Here is a 14,798-nt window from a genome sequence, read left to right as displayed (position 1 = left end):
ATAATAAGGTACCAATGGTACTATTTAATAACTAAGGACTCCAACCATTCTCATTATAAGGATGGTTTAAATGTCTCCCTGGGGGGGGATGGGGAGTCTAATGTTTGGTCCTGGAGCTTTTGTCCTTGTAGATGCTGCCAGCTCAGGATTTGCCAGGTTTCAGGCTAAACACCTTGGACAGACGTATTGTATATGCTGGCTATATTGTTATGAATATATGGTATATAGAAATCTGTTTTCATTAAGAATGGCCCTCAAAGACCTATTTCGGAGTATCTGTGGAATTCCTAAAAGAAACATTATTAAGATGTTTTAAATTTGTTTATTGTATGATTGTTCTATATGGTCTAATGCATTTTCGCAACATCTGAAGCATTTGCGGTCATTACAAAACCAAGCAATGAGAATGATATATACGGTTGAGAGCCGACCTTCTGTAAGATCCATCTATTCTTGCGTCCAAATACTGCCGTTCTCTTAATTAAGTAAGTTTTATAAGATTTTGTTTACGGTCAATATTATTAATCATATTGTTCCCGTTTGCTTTCGGATCATATTTTCTATTGCTGCGGAACTTCACAGCTATGGAACTAGACAGGTAAGCCAGTATAGGAGACCACTGAAGGTATCGATAAGGTCGGTATTTTCCAGTCGGCATGCTCTTCCAGCGTTGTGGGATGGGTTACCTTCTTGTTGAAAAATGAGTTAGATAGGACTGATTTCCGTTGCCAGTTGAGACGTCATTACCTGTATGAGTATGAGTTGTGATTTTTTTTTTTTTTTTTTTTTTTTTTTTTTTCGAGCAGAATTATAATATTGTGTTGGTATGTTGGTAGATGGAGGATGTGGTAACCCTGTGCATATGTGCAATGTAGAGTATTATAGGAGTAGCCATACAAGCCCAGAATACTGGGCTTCGTGCTTTTTCTGTATATATTAGTTATGTAATAAAGATATCCATTTTCAAAACAGAAAAGTGAATCTTTTCATTTTCCATCCATAGGGTTCAGGTTTGTAATTGATAATAGCTAATATACCTTGTTAAACTTTTGGCTGAGACTAGGCCTGCCTCTCATTCAAACTACCAATAGCCATAGCAACTTATATAGGATGAATACCATGCCTGGGTACAGAGTATTTGATTCTCTGAATATTTAATTCTCTGAACGGACAAAGTTAAGTGAATGCGTTTAAGAAAGACGTCACTTTCATGTAATTCAACGTACTTACTTGTACTTGTATTCTTTGTACATGGTTGATTGCCATATGAACGATCTTGTGCAAATTCTCCAGCAAACCGGGGCCAACAACTCACCCATATTCTGCCAAACTTTTGAACTAACAGTTTGTGATTATGAACTGTAAGTAAGGAGCTACTACATCGAAAGAATTGGCCTTTCGTGCTGATTCCAAATATATAAAGTTCATTAAGTCTAATCTTACACTTACAAAGCTACGAGCCTGTGAAAATGTGCCTGACTTTCGAAAAGAAGAAAAACATCCCCAAGAAGTCAAGCGATGTCAACGAAATTTCCACCATCAAATTTGGCGTATCAGAGAACCCTACTATAGAGGTTTAAAGGTCCTATCTACAAAAATGGGGAATTTTGTATTTTTTGGCAGAAGAAAGATAACTTTTTTGTTATGTTTTGTTTTGTTTTCCTATGGGTGATCGCTTCGAACCAATGATAATATAAGATTGGGAGTGAGCTCTTTCAAACGGAAACCAAAAGTTTAGGTGCCCTTTTTAAGTGACCGAAAAGACTGGATGGCACCTAGCCCTCTCCCCATGCTCATTCCCCCCCCCTCCCCACACCCAAGACTTCTGACGAAAATTCTAAGATAGCCGTTTAACTCAGCATAGTTGAAGGGTCCAATAATTATGCTTTTGGTGATGACATAACCCTCCATGGTTCTTGGGGAAAAGGTTGTAAGTGACACAATTTGCTAATATTGTCCATTTATAGTACTTGTTATCGGTTAATATGCGGAAATTTTTCGGGATAATTTTCTTCGGGGTGGAGAAGTATTTTCCACGTGGAGAGTTTTCCTTGGGGAGAAACATTTCTGGAGAATTTTCCAGGAGAAATGCTATACGGAGGGGAGGAGGCAAGGGAAGGGGATTTCCTGGAATAATGAAAAAGACAGTCAGAAATTAAATAAAAAAAAAATCAACTGAAAGTAAGGAGCAATATTGAAACTTAAAACGAACAGAAAACTATTCTGTATATGGGGTGTTGCCTCTTCCTAAGCCCTCACTCTTTGCACTAACATTTGACTTTTGTCCTGATTCTTTAGGAAATACTCAAACACAAGGACCGTTGGTTTGAATGAGAAGCATTTTTAAAGAGTTTTAAGACTGAAGAGCAAAGAGCGAGGGTTGAGAATAGGGCAGTCCCCCTCGTATACAGATTAGTTTCTGTTCGTTTTAAGTTTTAACGTGGTTCCTTACTTTCAGTAGAAAAAAACTTTCTTTTTTATTGAATCTACCAGTAGGGCAGAGGTCGTGTCTGACCGTTGTCCATCAATTCTCCAATTGATCACCTACGCGGCAAATTGGTCACCTACGTGGCAAACAACTGGTCACCTATGTGGCAAAGGAGTAGCTTGAAATACTTGTTTGATGATCTTGTCACTAAATTTTCTCAGAACAAGTTCAAGCCAATGTAGTGTTATCTGTATGACAATTGTTGCGGCACACATAATCATTTCAATTATGCCAGAATATCGTGTCCTCAGGATTGTCCGTCCACTGAGGTGACCAAAGACTTCAAAATCATATTGATGAAGAGTTTTCAATGGCCAAGTCCTAACTGAATAGAAGAAAAAAGCAGCAGCTTTATAGTTACAATTTTTTGTCTCCATGCTGATCTCCTGTCGGTTCTACAGATGGTGGCGGAGCTGTAGAAAGATGACTATTTTTTTTGTTTTTGTTTTTTCTGTACGTCTAGGTCACAACCTCTTAAAGAGTCTATTAGTGAGCTGAGGTAAGTGAAACTGTTGACTTTTTGCAACTCTTGTCCGTAAAGTACAAGCTGACAATCCTACTGTATATTTGGGCCCATGCTTTTATTTTGGCCGTGTGGGTCTTCATACCCAGCAGCTAAGATAAATATGCTAATTAATTTAGCATTGCCTGGACAGTTGCTGGATCAGCAGTAAGAACATGAGGTTCATCCGCTTAGTCGGATACTTTAATGCTCAAACCTATTACGAAACCATTAAAATAGCTCGAGAGCTATTTTTTTGGAATCCAGTCTGTACAGTAGTCAAACAAAACGAGGAACAAAAAGAATTACGTATCTGTAATTCAGCGGGTATCGGTCATATTTACTCAACAATAATAGACGTATTTAATTTGAGACATATTACGGTTTGGAAATTATTCATGGAGGAGTTGCTCTTTGTTTGAAAAATTAAAGTGGTACGTTTATGATATACGCCCTACCTAATATTCTTTATCTAAATAGAACCTTTTTCTCTAACGCTCAATCCTAATGAAATATACCCAAGTATGATACAAATATAATATTTTCGAAACAGATTTGGGCTATATATTTGCACTATAGAGAGGGGGGGTGTATAGTATAGCGAGTCTGCATGCGTAATGTGTTAGGTACAAATATTTTGAATATTATGTGATAAGAATTGTTTTCTAACTTCAAACTGTCGAAATACTTTACCCCTTCACCCCCAATGTGCAAATATATAGCCCAAAGTATACATTTTCCATCTATTTTGTCACTTCTCTTTGTCTTGTCTCACAGCAAGCTGAAAGAAACTAACGAAAAAAAAAACGATTTTATGATGCGTCAATGAATGAACAACTTGAACGGTAGGGCGTATATCATACAAGTACCATTAGAATTCCTGAAGGCTGAAAAATGAAAGCCTCGGGGGCAAATGCTTTGTAATTATTTAAGGGCTATTTTTCTTTATCTTTTTAAGGGTTTCGACGAGACGGTGTCATTTTGAGAATTCTAATTTTCTTTTTTCTTTTTTTTTAACTCAACTAAATAATGTAGACTGACTATTTATATTTTTTCCAGTTGTTTATATGCTTTAGTTTATCTTCATTTTTCTGTGGCTTTTTTTTTTAGCGAAATCATTTTGGGGTTATATGGTTTGGTATCTAGCACTGAAGCTTTAAAATGGAAGGCAAGTCTGAAGTAATAATGTTCCATCTAATTAATATGGAACTGTATAATTACAGGCTGTACGTCGTCTTGGCTCCATCGTTTGTCGTTTTTTCCTCCTTGATAATCGGACAAAAGCAGTGGATGTTCAAGCTGGTGATACAGGTGCTGATGCTTTGCGAAAGCTGGCAGATCGTCTTGGTCTTCAGTCCACCGACGGTTGGGCTCTCTATGAAGCCAGACCAGACGGCTACAGTCACATTAAATCCCATGATTACATTTATGACATAATAGCTTCGTGGGAGTTGTAAGTATACTTATACTGTTAATCGTCCTTACTGTTAGCGTGAACTTAAGTAACTGTTTACTGTTGCAGTAACCCTTGTTATTGTAAACTTAAGTATTAAAATCAAATTGGGCCATCCTGTGTAAACATCCAAGTCTTTGATTCAGCAACTGACTTTTTCAAAATTTCGTCTCTCCAACAGATCGGGTTATACTTGTGCAGTTTTGATCAAGTCAATGACCTTATCTTAACAGACTCCAAATTTTTAAAATAGCATTGAAAACTCCGTAAGGACTTAAGATATCCTGTGAGTGAGAGATTGTTTCTACCTGCTGGACATAAGCTCTTACGCTCTGACTTATTACTTACAGCAAGCGATCTCCAAACTCCCCCGGCATTAAGTTTAATAGCTATATCTCATAGTCAAAGAAATGCAAAAAAGTCATGGAGACCCATTAAATCAACATTACGGACTCAATGGTATTTTGAAGTCATTGGGGCAGGTAGATATCGAGAATTTAATTTGAGAAAATTAGTTTTAGCAGCCTGATTGAGTATATGCTTTTGTATCGATTTCGATATTTTGATTTTCATAGTTTAATTAAGCATAATATATAAGAGTCTAATCTTTGAGATCAAGCCAAATTACGTGATACGATCCTGTTTAGGGCTAACAAATTCTCGACAAAATTTCTGTTCCAATTGGGTTGTCCCCTAGATATGTTTTGCCTCTGGATTTTAAAAAATATCTTTTCTTGGTATTTTATTAAAAAGAAAAAAACCTCCTACCCCCTAAATTTTTAAAATGAATTTTGTCCTCTTCCCTACATTTCCGTGGCTTGACTCCTTAAGATTTTGAAAACACATTTTGAGTCTTCATTTAAAACTATTCTCTTTTTTAGTAATTCCCACTGAAAATAATTGAAAAACAACAAAATTACCTCTAGATGTTATTGTTTTGCCTAAAAAATATACGACTGTTTACTGCTCCACAGCTGCGAACAAAACTATAAATAATATCTAGTTATTCCTCCAACTGTTATCACTCCAAACTCGGAAGCAAAGTTATATAATTTTATAATAGATGGCGTAAGGTTTTCGGCAGTCACTAGGAAATGAAGCGTAAAGTATTTTAAAATAACGTTATTTGGTGTCTATAATATCAAACAGTTCGTGTTAACAAACTGTAGTAAGGAGTGACACGGCTCAATAGTAACCAAAACTCTAAAAAATGGAACTTTGATACCAATAGCTACATCAAAAGAACCGCATTTTAATGCTAATTTTAAATATATTCGTTTCATCAAGTTTAGTCTTACCCATCAAAAGTTACGAGCCTGAGAAAATTTGCCTTATTTTAGAAAATAGGGGGAAACACCCCCTAAAAGTCATTGAATCTTAACGAAAATCACACCATCAGATTCAGCGTATCAGAGAACCCTATTGTAGAAGTTTCGAGCTCCTATCTTAAAAAAATGTGGAATTTTGTATTTTTTGCCAGAAGGTAGATCACGGATGCGTGTTTATTTGTTTGTTTGTTTTTTGCTGTTTTTTTTTTTTTTTTTAGGGGTTATCGTATCGACCCAGTGGTCCTAGAATGTTGTGAGAGGGCTCATTCTAACGGAAATGAAAAGTTCTAGTGCCGAAAAAATTCGGCACTAGAACAAGTGATCGAAAAAATTGGGAGGGCACCTAGGCCCCCTCCCACGCTAATTATTTTCCCAAAGGCAACAGATCAAAATTCTGAGATATCCATTTTATTTAGCGTAGTCGAAAAACCTTATAACTATGTCTTTGGGGACGACTTACTCCCCCACAGTCCCAGTGGGAGGGGCTACAAGTTACAAACTTTGACCAGTGCTTACATATAGTAATGGGTTTTGGGAAGTGTACAGACGTTTTCAGGGGGATGTTTTGGTTGGGGGAGGGGTTGAGAAGAGGGGTATATGTTGGGAGAACTTTCCATCGAAGAATTTGTCATAGGGGAAGAAAATTTCCATGAAGGTAGCGCAGAATTTTCTAACATTACTTAGTAGTAGTAGTAGTAGTATTAGTAGAACAATTTATTAGAAAAAAACATTTCTTAATCAATAGCACAACATAAGCGAAGCTTGCGAGGCTGTGCTAAATTCAAAGAAAAAAAAGAGACAATATGGAGAATAAGAAGTTATGGAGAATGAGACCATATACCGAGATCAACAAAAAACAAAAAAACATAAACAATACACTCCCTTGCGTGACCCCAAGACAACAGCAAAAAAACAAAAAAAAATACATAAATATTACAAATGAATAAGCTATGTAAAATTTATATTAGTTAATCAGTTTCAAAAGCATACCTACCGAGCAACTCCACACGTAAATCAGACTTAAACTGGTCAAGGCTACCTATTTCCTTGATATCTATACTCAGTTTATTCCAAAGTTTTGAAGCTCTGTAAATAAGTGAAAAAGAAGACCTACTTGAAACTAATCGAGGAACCTCAGTATTACCTCGTATCCGAATATTGTGGTGGTGAACATCAGACCTCTCACAAAATATTCCTGTAAAACAATCGGGAAGGCTACCTCTGTAATACCTATATATAAAAATCAACGTATAAAAATCACGTAATCCAGCTGCAGGCATTATATTTAAATCACTATACATAGACCTCAAAGACTCCTGATTCCCAACACCACAAAAAACTCGGACAGCATTATTCTGGATCACACGGATTGGATGAACTATCGAAGGGAAAGTACCAAGCCAAATCGACGAGCAATACAAAATGTACGGGTGAATCAGGGAAAAATATAACAATCGTAGAACATTTGGGGGGAAAATATGTTTTAATTTGCGCATCATACCTAAGTTAAGTGACAATATTTTCGAAACTGACTTCACATGATCTTTAAATGATAGGGTTTCATCAACATTGATTCCGAGGTATTTGGTGAATCTTGTTCGTTTAATAATTCCCCGCTCCGAAATTATTTCCGTAGACCAAGGGTAAAAATTCGGAGATCGAGAGAAAATAACAAAATTTGACTTATCTACATTCAGGTCAAGGGGGTTTATTTTAAGCCATGTACATATCCTGCTCATTGCTGCATTTATCGTTGACATGAGCAGTTCTTCTGTAGGGGCAACACACACCAAGGTTGTATCATCAGCAAATAAGGGCATAGTAAGCTGGGTCTTACTCGTACCATTGTCAACAAAGTCGTCAATTCTGGGCAGAGCTTTCACAACATGCGGTAGATCATTAATAAAAACTAAAAACAGAGTCGGACCCAGTACGGATCCTTGGGGAACCCCCCAATTAACAACATTTTTACTAGACAAAAATCCTTGTAAATTGACATACTCCTTTCTATTTTGAAGATAACTCCACAGCAAACTCAATGTAGTACCCCTTAATCCATAAAATTCACATTTTTTTAATAATATTCGATGGTCAACAGTGTCAAACGCCTTAATTAAGTCCAAAAAAACACCAGCTACCCTAAGCTTTTTATCAAGAGCATCATTAATTATAGTAGTAATAAATGAAATCGCCATTTCTGTTGTTCTGCCCTTCCTGAAACCAAATTGATTGGTATGTAGAAGTTTATGACGCTCCAAATGCTCATAAATTCTAATATTAATACATTTTTCTAAAACCCGTGAAACAACAGGTAATAATGAAATTGGTCTATAATTCCCCAGATCATTCTTATTACCACCCTTAAACACAGGAGTTATTCTTGCAATTTTAAGACAATTGGGGAACTTCCCTTGCTTAAAGCAAGCATTAATAAGGGACGTTAATATATGTGAAATGCTTGGAAACACGGCTTTTAAAACAAGAAGGTTAATGGAATCACTCCCAGCCGAAGAACTTTTCATCTCAAAGATAATTTTACGAACTTCATCATGAGTGACAGGTCTCAGATACATTGATACATCGACAGAAGTACCCATAAAAGTCTCAAGCGGAGGATCATTATCAGAAGCTACTGTAGCACGAGAAAATCGAGCCCCAACAGTTGCAAAATGTTCCGAAAGGGCATTACAGATTACAGCAGGCTCATTCGATAACACTTTTAATAATTTTCCAAGTTTTAGCTGGGTTACCACTAGCATCTTTAAATTTACACTCAAAATATTTTTTCTTCGCGTTTCTCAAAAGTTTATTAAGAGCATTTCTATAATTTTTATAAATTCTTGTGCAAACTGGACCATTTTCATTCCTTATTGAATCCCTATATAACTGGTCTTTCTTATTTATGCACCGCAGAAGACTAGGTGACACCCACGGCTTTTTGGGCATCTTTTTCCTTGACCTTATCCGATTCACTACACAAGTTTTACTCAAAATAGAGATCAATGTATCATAAAATCTTTGAAAACTTATATTTATATCAGCTAGATTTTCAACTTTATTATTCCAATCAACATTAGAAATCTCTTGTTTAAACTTTTCTAAGTTACCCTGGTTGAGCACAGGTAACATACTCATTTTCAGTCTAGAACCTTGCAGCCTCGGAAAACAAACTTTAAAACTTGCCGAAATCCCAAAATGGTCAGAAACATCAGTAACAATAACCCCTGGATCTGAAAATTTAGAATTAGAAAGAATATTATCAAGTAGCTTTGCCGTTAAAGTGGTAACACGCGTACAAATATTGATAGTGGGAAATAAACTATATGACATGCAAAGCTGTAGGAAATCTATAGGAGTATTCGAATTCATATCATTAAGGTCAATATTAAAGTCCCCAAGCATGAAGAATGGGTGCGAACCAGTAGGTAGTTTATCCAACTGTTCCTCCAAAATATCAAAAAAGGCCGGTATAGACCCAGATGGTGGTCTATATAGTACAACAACATAAACATCTTTTGGCTTAAGCCTGAGCTGAAGGATAAGTGGCTCAAATAACATCTCGTGAAACAGCACTAGATCACTTCTTACCAAAACCTCGATATCGCTCCGTATATAAGCTCCAATACCTCCATGTTGACGAAATTGACGATTCCTATGATAAAATGTATACCCTGGAATATCCAAGAGAGCAGAGTTATGCTCATTTAGCCATGTTTCTGTGAGACCAATAACCTGAAAAATGGAAAGTTCACATATCTCGCTTATAAAATTAAAAGATGAGTTCAAACACTGGCAGTTAAGATGGAAAACTCTGAGGTCTTCAGAATCACCACCACCATTCACGGATCTCAAACCATCCTTAAATAAGTACTTTGAATTACAAGAAACATATTGACCAGCAATCCCAATATCATAATTCCGATGGAGCTGCTCCGTAAACATACTATCAAGCTTCCAAAATTTTAAGACGGCTTTTGCCCGGGGTGCCACAATCATCATCAACCATATTTATACAGTTTTACAACAAAGTAATTTGGCCTCATCTCCACAACAAAACAAAAAAGAAAAGAAAAAGAAGAACAATAAAAAAATAAATATGAAAAGTTTTTTTTCACCTGGAAGTAAGGAGCAGCATTAAAACTTAAAACGAACAGAAATTATTATGCATATGAGGGGCTCACCTCCTCCTAATACCGCGCTCTTTACGCTAAAGTATTTTTAGTTATTTCAACTATTTATTCTACAGCTTTTGTGATTCAGTGGTCATTCTTAATGAATTGGGACAAAATTTTAGCTTTAGTGTAAAGAGCGAGGTACTGATGAGGGGGTAAACCCCTCATATATGTAATAAAAACATGAGAATACAAAAGTTCGTTACGTAAGCTAATTTATAAGTTATGTATATCTTTTACTAATAAAAACATTCGTAAAAAATTAAAAGTTCTAGTTGCCTTTTTAAGCAACCAAAAAATCGGAGGGCAACTACACTTCCTCCCCCGCTCCTTTTTTCTCAAAATCATTCGATCAAAACTATGAGAAAGCCATTTAGCCAAAAAAAATAAATATGCAAATTTCGTTTTAATTATTCCTCTGCGGAGAGCCAAAATCAAAACATGCATTGATTCAAAAACGTTCAGAAATTAAATAAAAAAACGAGTTTTTTTTAACTGAAAGTAAGGAGCGACATTAAAACTTAAAACGAACAGAAATTGCTTCGTATATGAAAGGGGCTGCTTCCTCATCAACGCCCCCTCTTTACGCTAAAGTTTTTTTCTATTTTAAAAAGTAGAGTTGAGAGAAATAGTCAAACTTTAGCGTAAAGAACAGATGAGGAAGCAGCCCCTTTCATATACTAAGTAATTTCTGTTCGTTTTAAGTTTCAATGTCGCTCTTTACTTTCAGTTAAAAAACTTTTTTTTTTATTTAATTATATAAGGTCTTTGAAGGCCTTATTCTGAAAGTAGGGTTTTTCGAAAACCCTAAGATATAAAAAAAAAATATAGAAATAGAAAGATATAGAAAGCGAATAATAATGAAGATATAGAAAGATATAGAAAGCGAATAATATTTCTATAATAAAATTTCTATAGAAATAATAAATTTCGAATAATAAAAATCGAATAATAAATAAATCGAATAATAAAATTTCTATAGAAAGATATAGAAAGCGAATAATAATGTTGAAATCTAAAAGCATATAAGCCGCCACCGATTTTTATCAACAAAGAATAAATAAAATTTGTTGGTATAAGATTTGAGGTTAAAATTTGAGTTTTGTATTAATATATCCTAAAATGTAAATCACTGTGCAAGAATTGATTAATCGTGATTTGCGAGACTAAACTGGCCAATCAAATTTTTAAGTAAGAACAAACGGAAAAATTTGCTATTTTTCTTTCCTTGTTTTTTCCTCCTCTTTGTTTTCTTCCGTCTGTCTTCCATTTTTTCTATTTACCTTGTCCTAATTTTGCACTTTCTAAATCTCGGATTTATATATAGATTAGAGAAGTCCTATAACAACCGGACTATCTGGCAAAATATAAGAGAAGCATGTGGAGAGACCCTAGCTTCGACTACTGACCATTTCAATGGTGTCCTCAACCATACCTATTTAAGAGGTGCTAATACTTTTTAAGAGGCCCTGTAATGCCCCCGGTGCTTCTCGCACAGATATCATCCCAAATGGTCTTTCAAGACGAGCAATGTCTTCTGAAAAATAATTTGTTTTGAATATTATTGCTTCTACTATTACTAACAACTCACTGCAACACCAATACAGGCTAACACAGCAGTTCCTCCTTCATCCTAATCTATTCAATGCCTTACTCTTTACGCCTCCCATGAAGTTCCAATTTATATCCTTATGAACCGTTCGCAACGCATTTGGGGGGGGGGGCGACATGCTTTCGTGACCCCTGATACCCTAGTATAATTCTTACAAAAAACTTGTATCTAGAACCTTTTAAATTATTTTACTTATTTTAAATTTATTAACTAGAAACCCGATAAATATCAACACCCTAACTGTGGCCAATTCTGAACAAAGTTGGTTAATTGAAGCTAAAAAAAAAACTAACCTTTTAATTAGCTCAGTTGCAGACCTTAAACTATATTGAATCTAGAGAAAAATGGTTTTTTTCGAGTGAACGTAAAGAGCAACATTAAAATATAAATTAACGTGAATCGTCTTATATATGAGAGGAGCCCCCCCCCCCCGCCTTTACTCTTGCTACAACTGAACTGAAATTTCGTTTGACTGAAAGAGCTATAACTGTTTGGCAATTGCATGTAGTATTGTTTCGGCTATTGTTCATTTTTCGACTTTTAATCGTGATTTAAAAGACATTTAATCGAATTAAGATTTTTCTATCAAGTACATGGAATGCTTTATTTGTGACGAACATTTGAATAATGATTCTCATGCACCAATTTGAAAAGAATCGAGATCGAAAATGTTTTCTGTGTAAAGACTCTTTAAGGGGCGCAAATAGGTGAAGGTCTGATGGGCGAGGTTGGGGAAGTATGGGTGATTTGGAAGGATCTCTTATCACAGTTTTCGAACTGTCTCTTGATATAGTAGTGCCACATGTTGGCGAGTATTTTCATGAAGGAAAATCACACCTATAGTCATGAGTCCATAGCGTCTTGAGTAAATGGTAGGCAGTCACGCTTACAGCATTCTAGAATTCACAGAGGCCTGCTTTATTGTGATCATCTTGAAGATCAACGAGCCATCAACAGCTAGCCTTACAGTGATATGCTCACAAAACAGTGAGCCATTAGAGCGTAACGTCGTTGACTCTTGAAGGAGGGTCTGACTTTTCTTCGTGACAATGCTCACCCATATATGGTACTGTTAAATCAAGAAAAAGGTCTAAATCACCCCTGTAGTCGCGACCTCGCTCATCAGACTTATTTGTTTGGACTCTTTTCAGAGGCTTGACACAAAACTATTTTCGATCTAATGAAGAAGCTAAAAATTAGTGCAAAAGTGGCTTCGAGATCAAACCAAAGAGTTTTATTTCAGAGGCCTACATAAATAAGAACAATGACGGGACAAGTGTGTAAAATGTTACCGAGGACTATACTGAAAACGCAGCCTAAGTTGTGATTTGCTTAAATAAGTTTTCTTTGCTACGGTGATCTGACTCGTTACTTATCCAACGGCCCTCGTAGATACGTCGAACTTGATTTTAGTGACATTGTGTTCCAGGCTAAGGGTAGTTCGATTCTGAATTTTTTTTTTTTCCAGTGAAATGAAATAGATTTCAGGTATATCATTTACTATTAATATTGGCAATATCGATAACGGCTTGTCTAAATGGAAAAACCTGTCTCTTGATTCCATAATTTTATAAGAGAGCCAAAGAAAAGTTTGTAATTTTCTAATGGATTCTTATAAAATTCTCATTTTTAATTTCTCATAGGAAACAAATAATCAAACAAAATTAGTAGAAAAACAAAAAAAGAAATGATTTGAAAGATCTTTAAATTGCTATATTTCGGTGTATATTTCTGGAAATTGTTCTGGAACCGTTGTACAGTAGTGTGATCAGGTATGTGTTCTGTGATTGAATTTTTTTGTCTTTTCAAATTTTAGGAAACAAAAGCTGGCGTCACCAGTAATGACACTGAAAAGAAATTCGGCGCAAATTGGGGTTGGAGATAATAGGTTTGTCTTCCGTCGCCGACTCTTCCGCGGAATTCGTGAAGTTCCTCAAGACCCGGTTGAAGTCGGGCTTATGTATGCACAAGCTGTATATAGTGTCGTTAAAGTAAGCCTTTTTCGTCTTCATAGTGTATTTTCGTATCACCTACTTTCTAATCTAGAGCTTAATGGAGTATTTTCAAAAACTTTAAGCATTCATTAAAACTAATTGTTCTGACCTCAGAAGTTTAGTAATTATTTATGTTTCTTTAGTAGATTAGTCTTTTTGTTATTTCTGACCCCCGTGTTCTGGGAAGATCCTCTAATAATCACACCTCTTCTAAGTTTTTCTTTGTGCATCTATAGATATTACTATAGCCTCACCCAGGGGGAGGGTCGGGATTCCTCTGCATTGGAAGATGAAAAATTGCCTTAAAATACACTTTTTCGATTTTTACCTTCCCCTTTCTTAGGAAAATGTTTTATCCTATCGCCCCCTTCTCATCCCCTAAGAGTTAGACCCGTGTGCACCTTTGGATGTTCATTATAGAACTGATATGCCAAAGATATGGATTGTGGGGCATGGGTAAGCATACCCATGGGTAGTACTGTTGGAATAGTACTTGAAAACTCGTATTAATAAGAGGTTTAGAAAGGACTTGGAGTTTTTGGCTTTTTTTTAATGTTTGAATTTGTTCTCAAAAAAGAAAAAAGCACGGCGCATCGTGTGTTATTTCTGTAACCTCGATGAAATGAATAAGAATTATAGTTTTATCTAACTGATTTATCTGTCATTTTAAATGAAAAACTGTCCATGCAATATGTAAAACTAGACATGTATACAAGGAAAAGCGATTTCCGGGTTCAGACCAACGATTTCATAAACTTTATGAAGTCATAAACTAAAAGCAGAATATTTCTGCTTCAAATTTGGAATCCTATATCAACGGAAAATGACGAGAAAAGAAATATATACTAACTTGCACATACTACTAACATAAAAAAAAACTAAATTAAACTGTTTGGTTTGCTTTACCTATAAAAAAACATACTAAATTAAATATAAAAAAACACATTAATAAAACACAAAAAACATACTAAATAACGAAAAACATACTAATAAAACACAAAAAAGGTATTCCAATGGTAAACCCAAGTTATTCCCGTAATTAAAATCCAACCAGATGAGACCTGCACACTAACCAATAAGATTTTTTTTCAACTATGATATTCACCATAGGTTTGCTTATTTATCAGGTAATATGCGTGTTTGTGAGTATCTTTTTATCCCCCTCCTATTATGTGTAACTGAAAAGATCTCCTCCGATATACCCCTCTCTCCCTCTCATCTGTTGTTTCTGGTGATATTGCTTTAACAG

General features: G+C 35.5%; 1 protein-coding gene across 4 annotated transcripts in view; it reads left to right on the top strand.

Annotated features, from left to right (window-relative positions):
• The window catches only part of LOC136027318 (myosin-I heavy chain-like), a 162,876-nt gene that overhangs the window by 90,462 nt on the left and 57,616 nt on the right, over positions 1–14,798 (top strand). For all 4 annotated transcript variants that reach the window (XM_065704442.1, XM_065704440.1, XM_065704443.1 and 1 more), the window contains 2 exons: positions 4,214–4,443; positions 13,372–13,546. In XM_065704442.1, coding sequence (XP_065560514.1) covers positions 4,214–4,443; positions 13,372–13,546 — 405 coding nt within the window. The remainder of the gene's footprint in view (positions 1–4,213; positions 4,444–13,371; positions 13,547–14,798) is intronic.

This window comes from Artemia franciscana, chromosome 5, assembly GCF_032884065.1.
Source record: "Artemia franciscana chromosome 5, ASM3288406v1, whole genome shotgun sequence".
In the NCBI taxonomy this organism is placed as follows: Eukaryota; Metazoa; Arthropoda; class Branchiopoda; order Anostraca; family Artemiidae; genus Artemia; species Artemia franciscana.
Note: the sequence above shows the minus strand (reverse complement) of the source record. Positions and strands in the feature narration are given on the sequence as shown.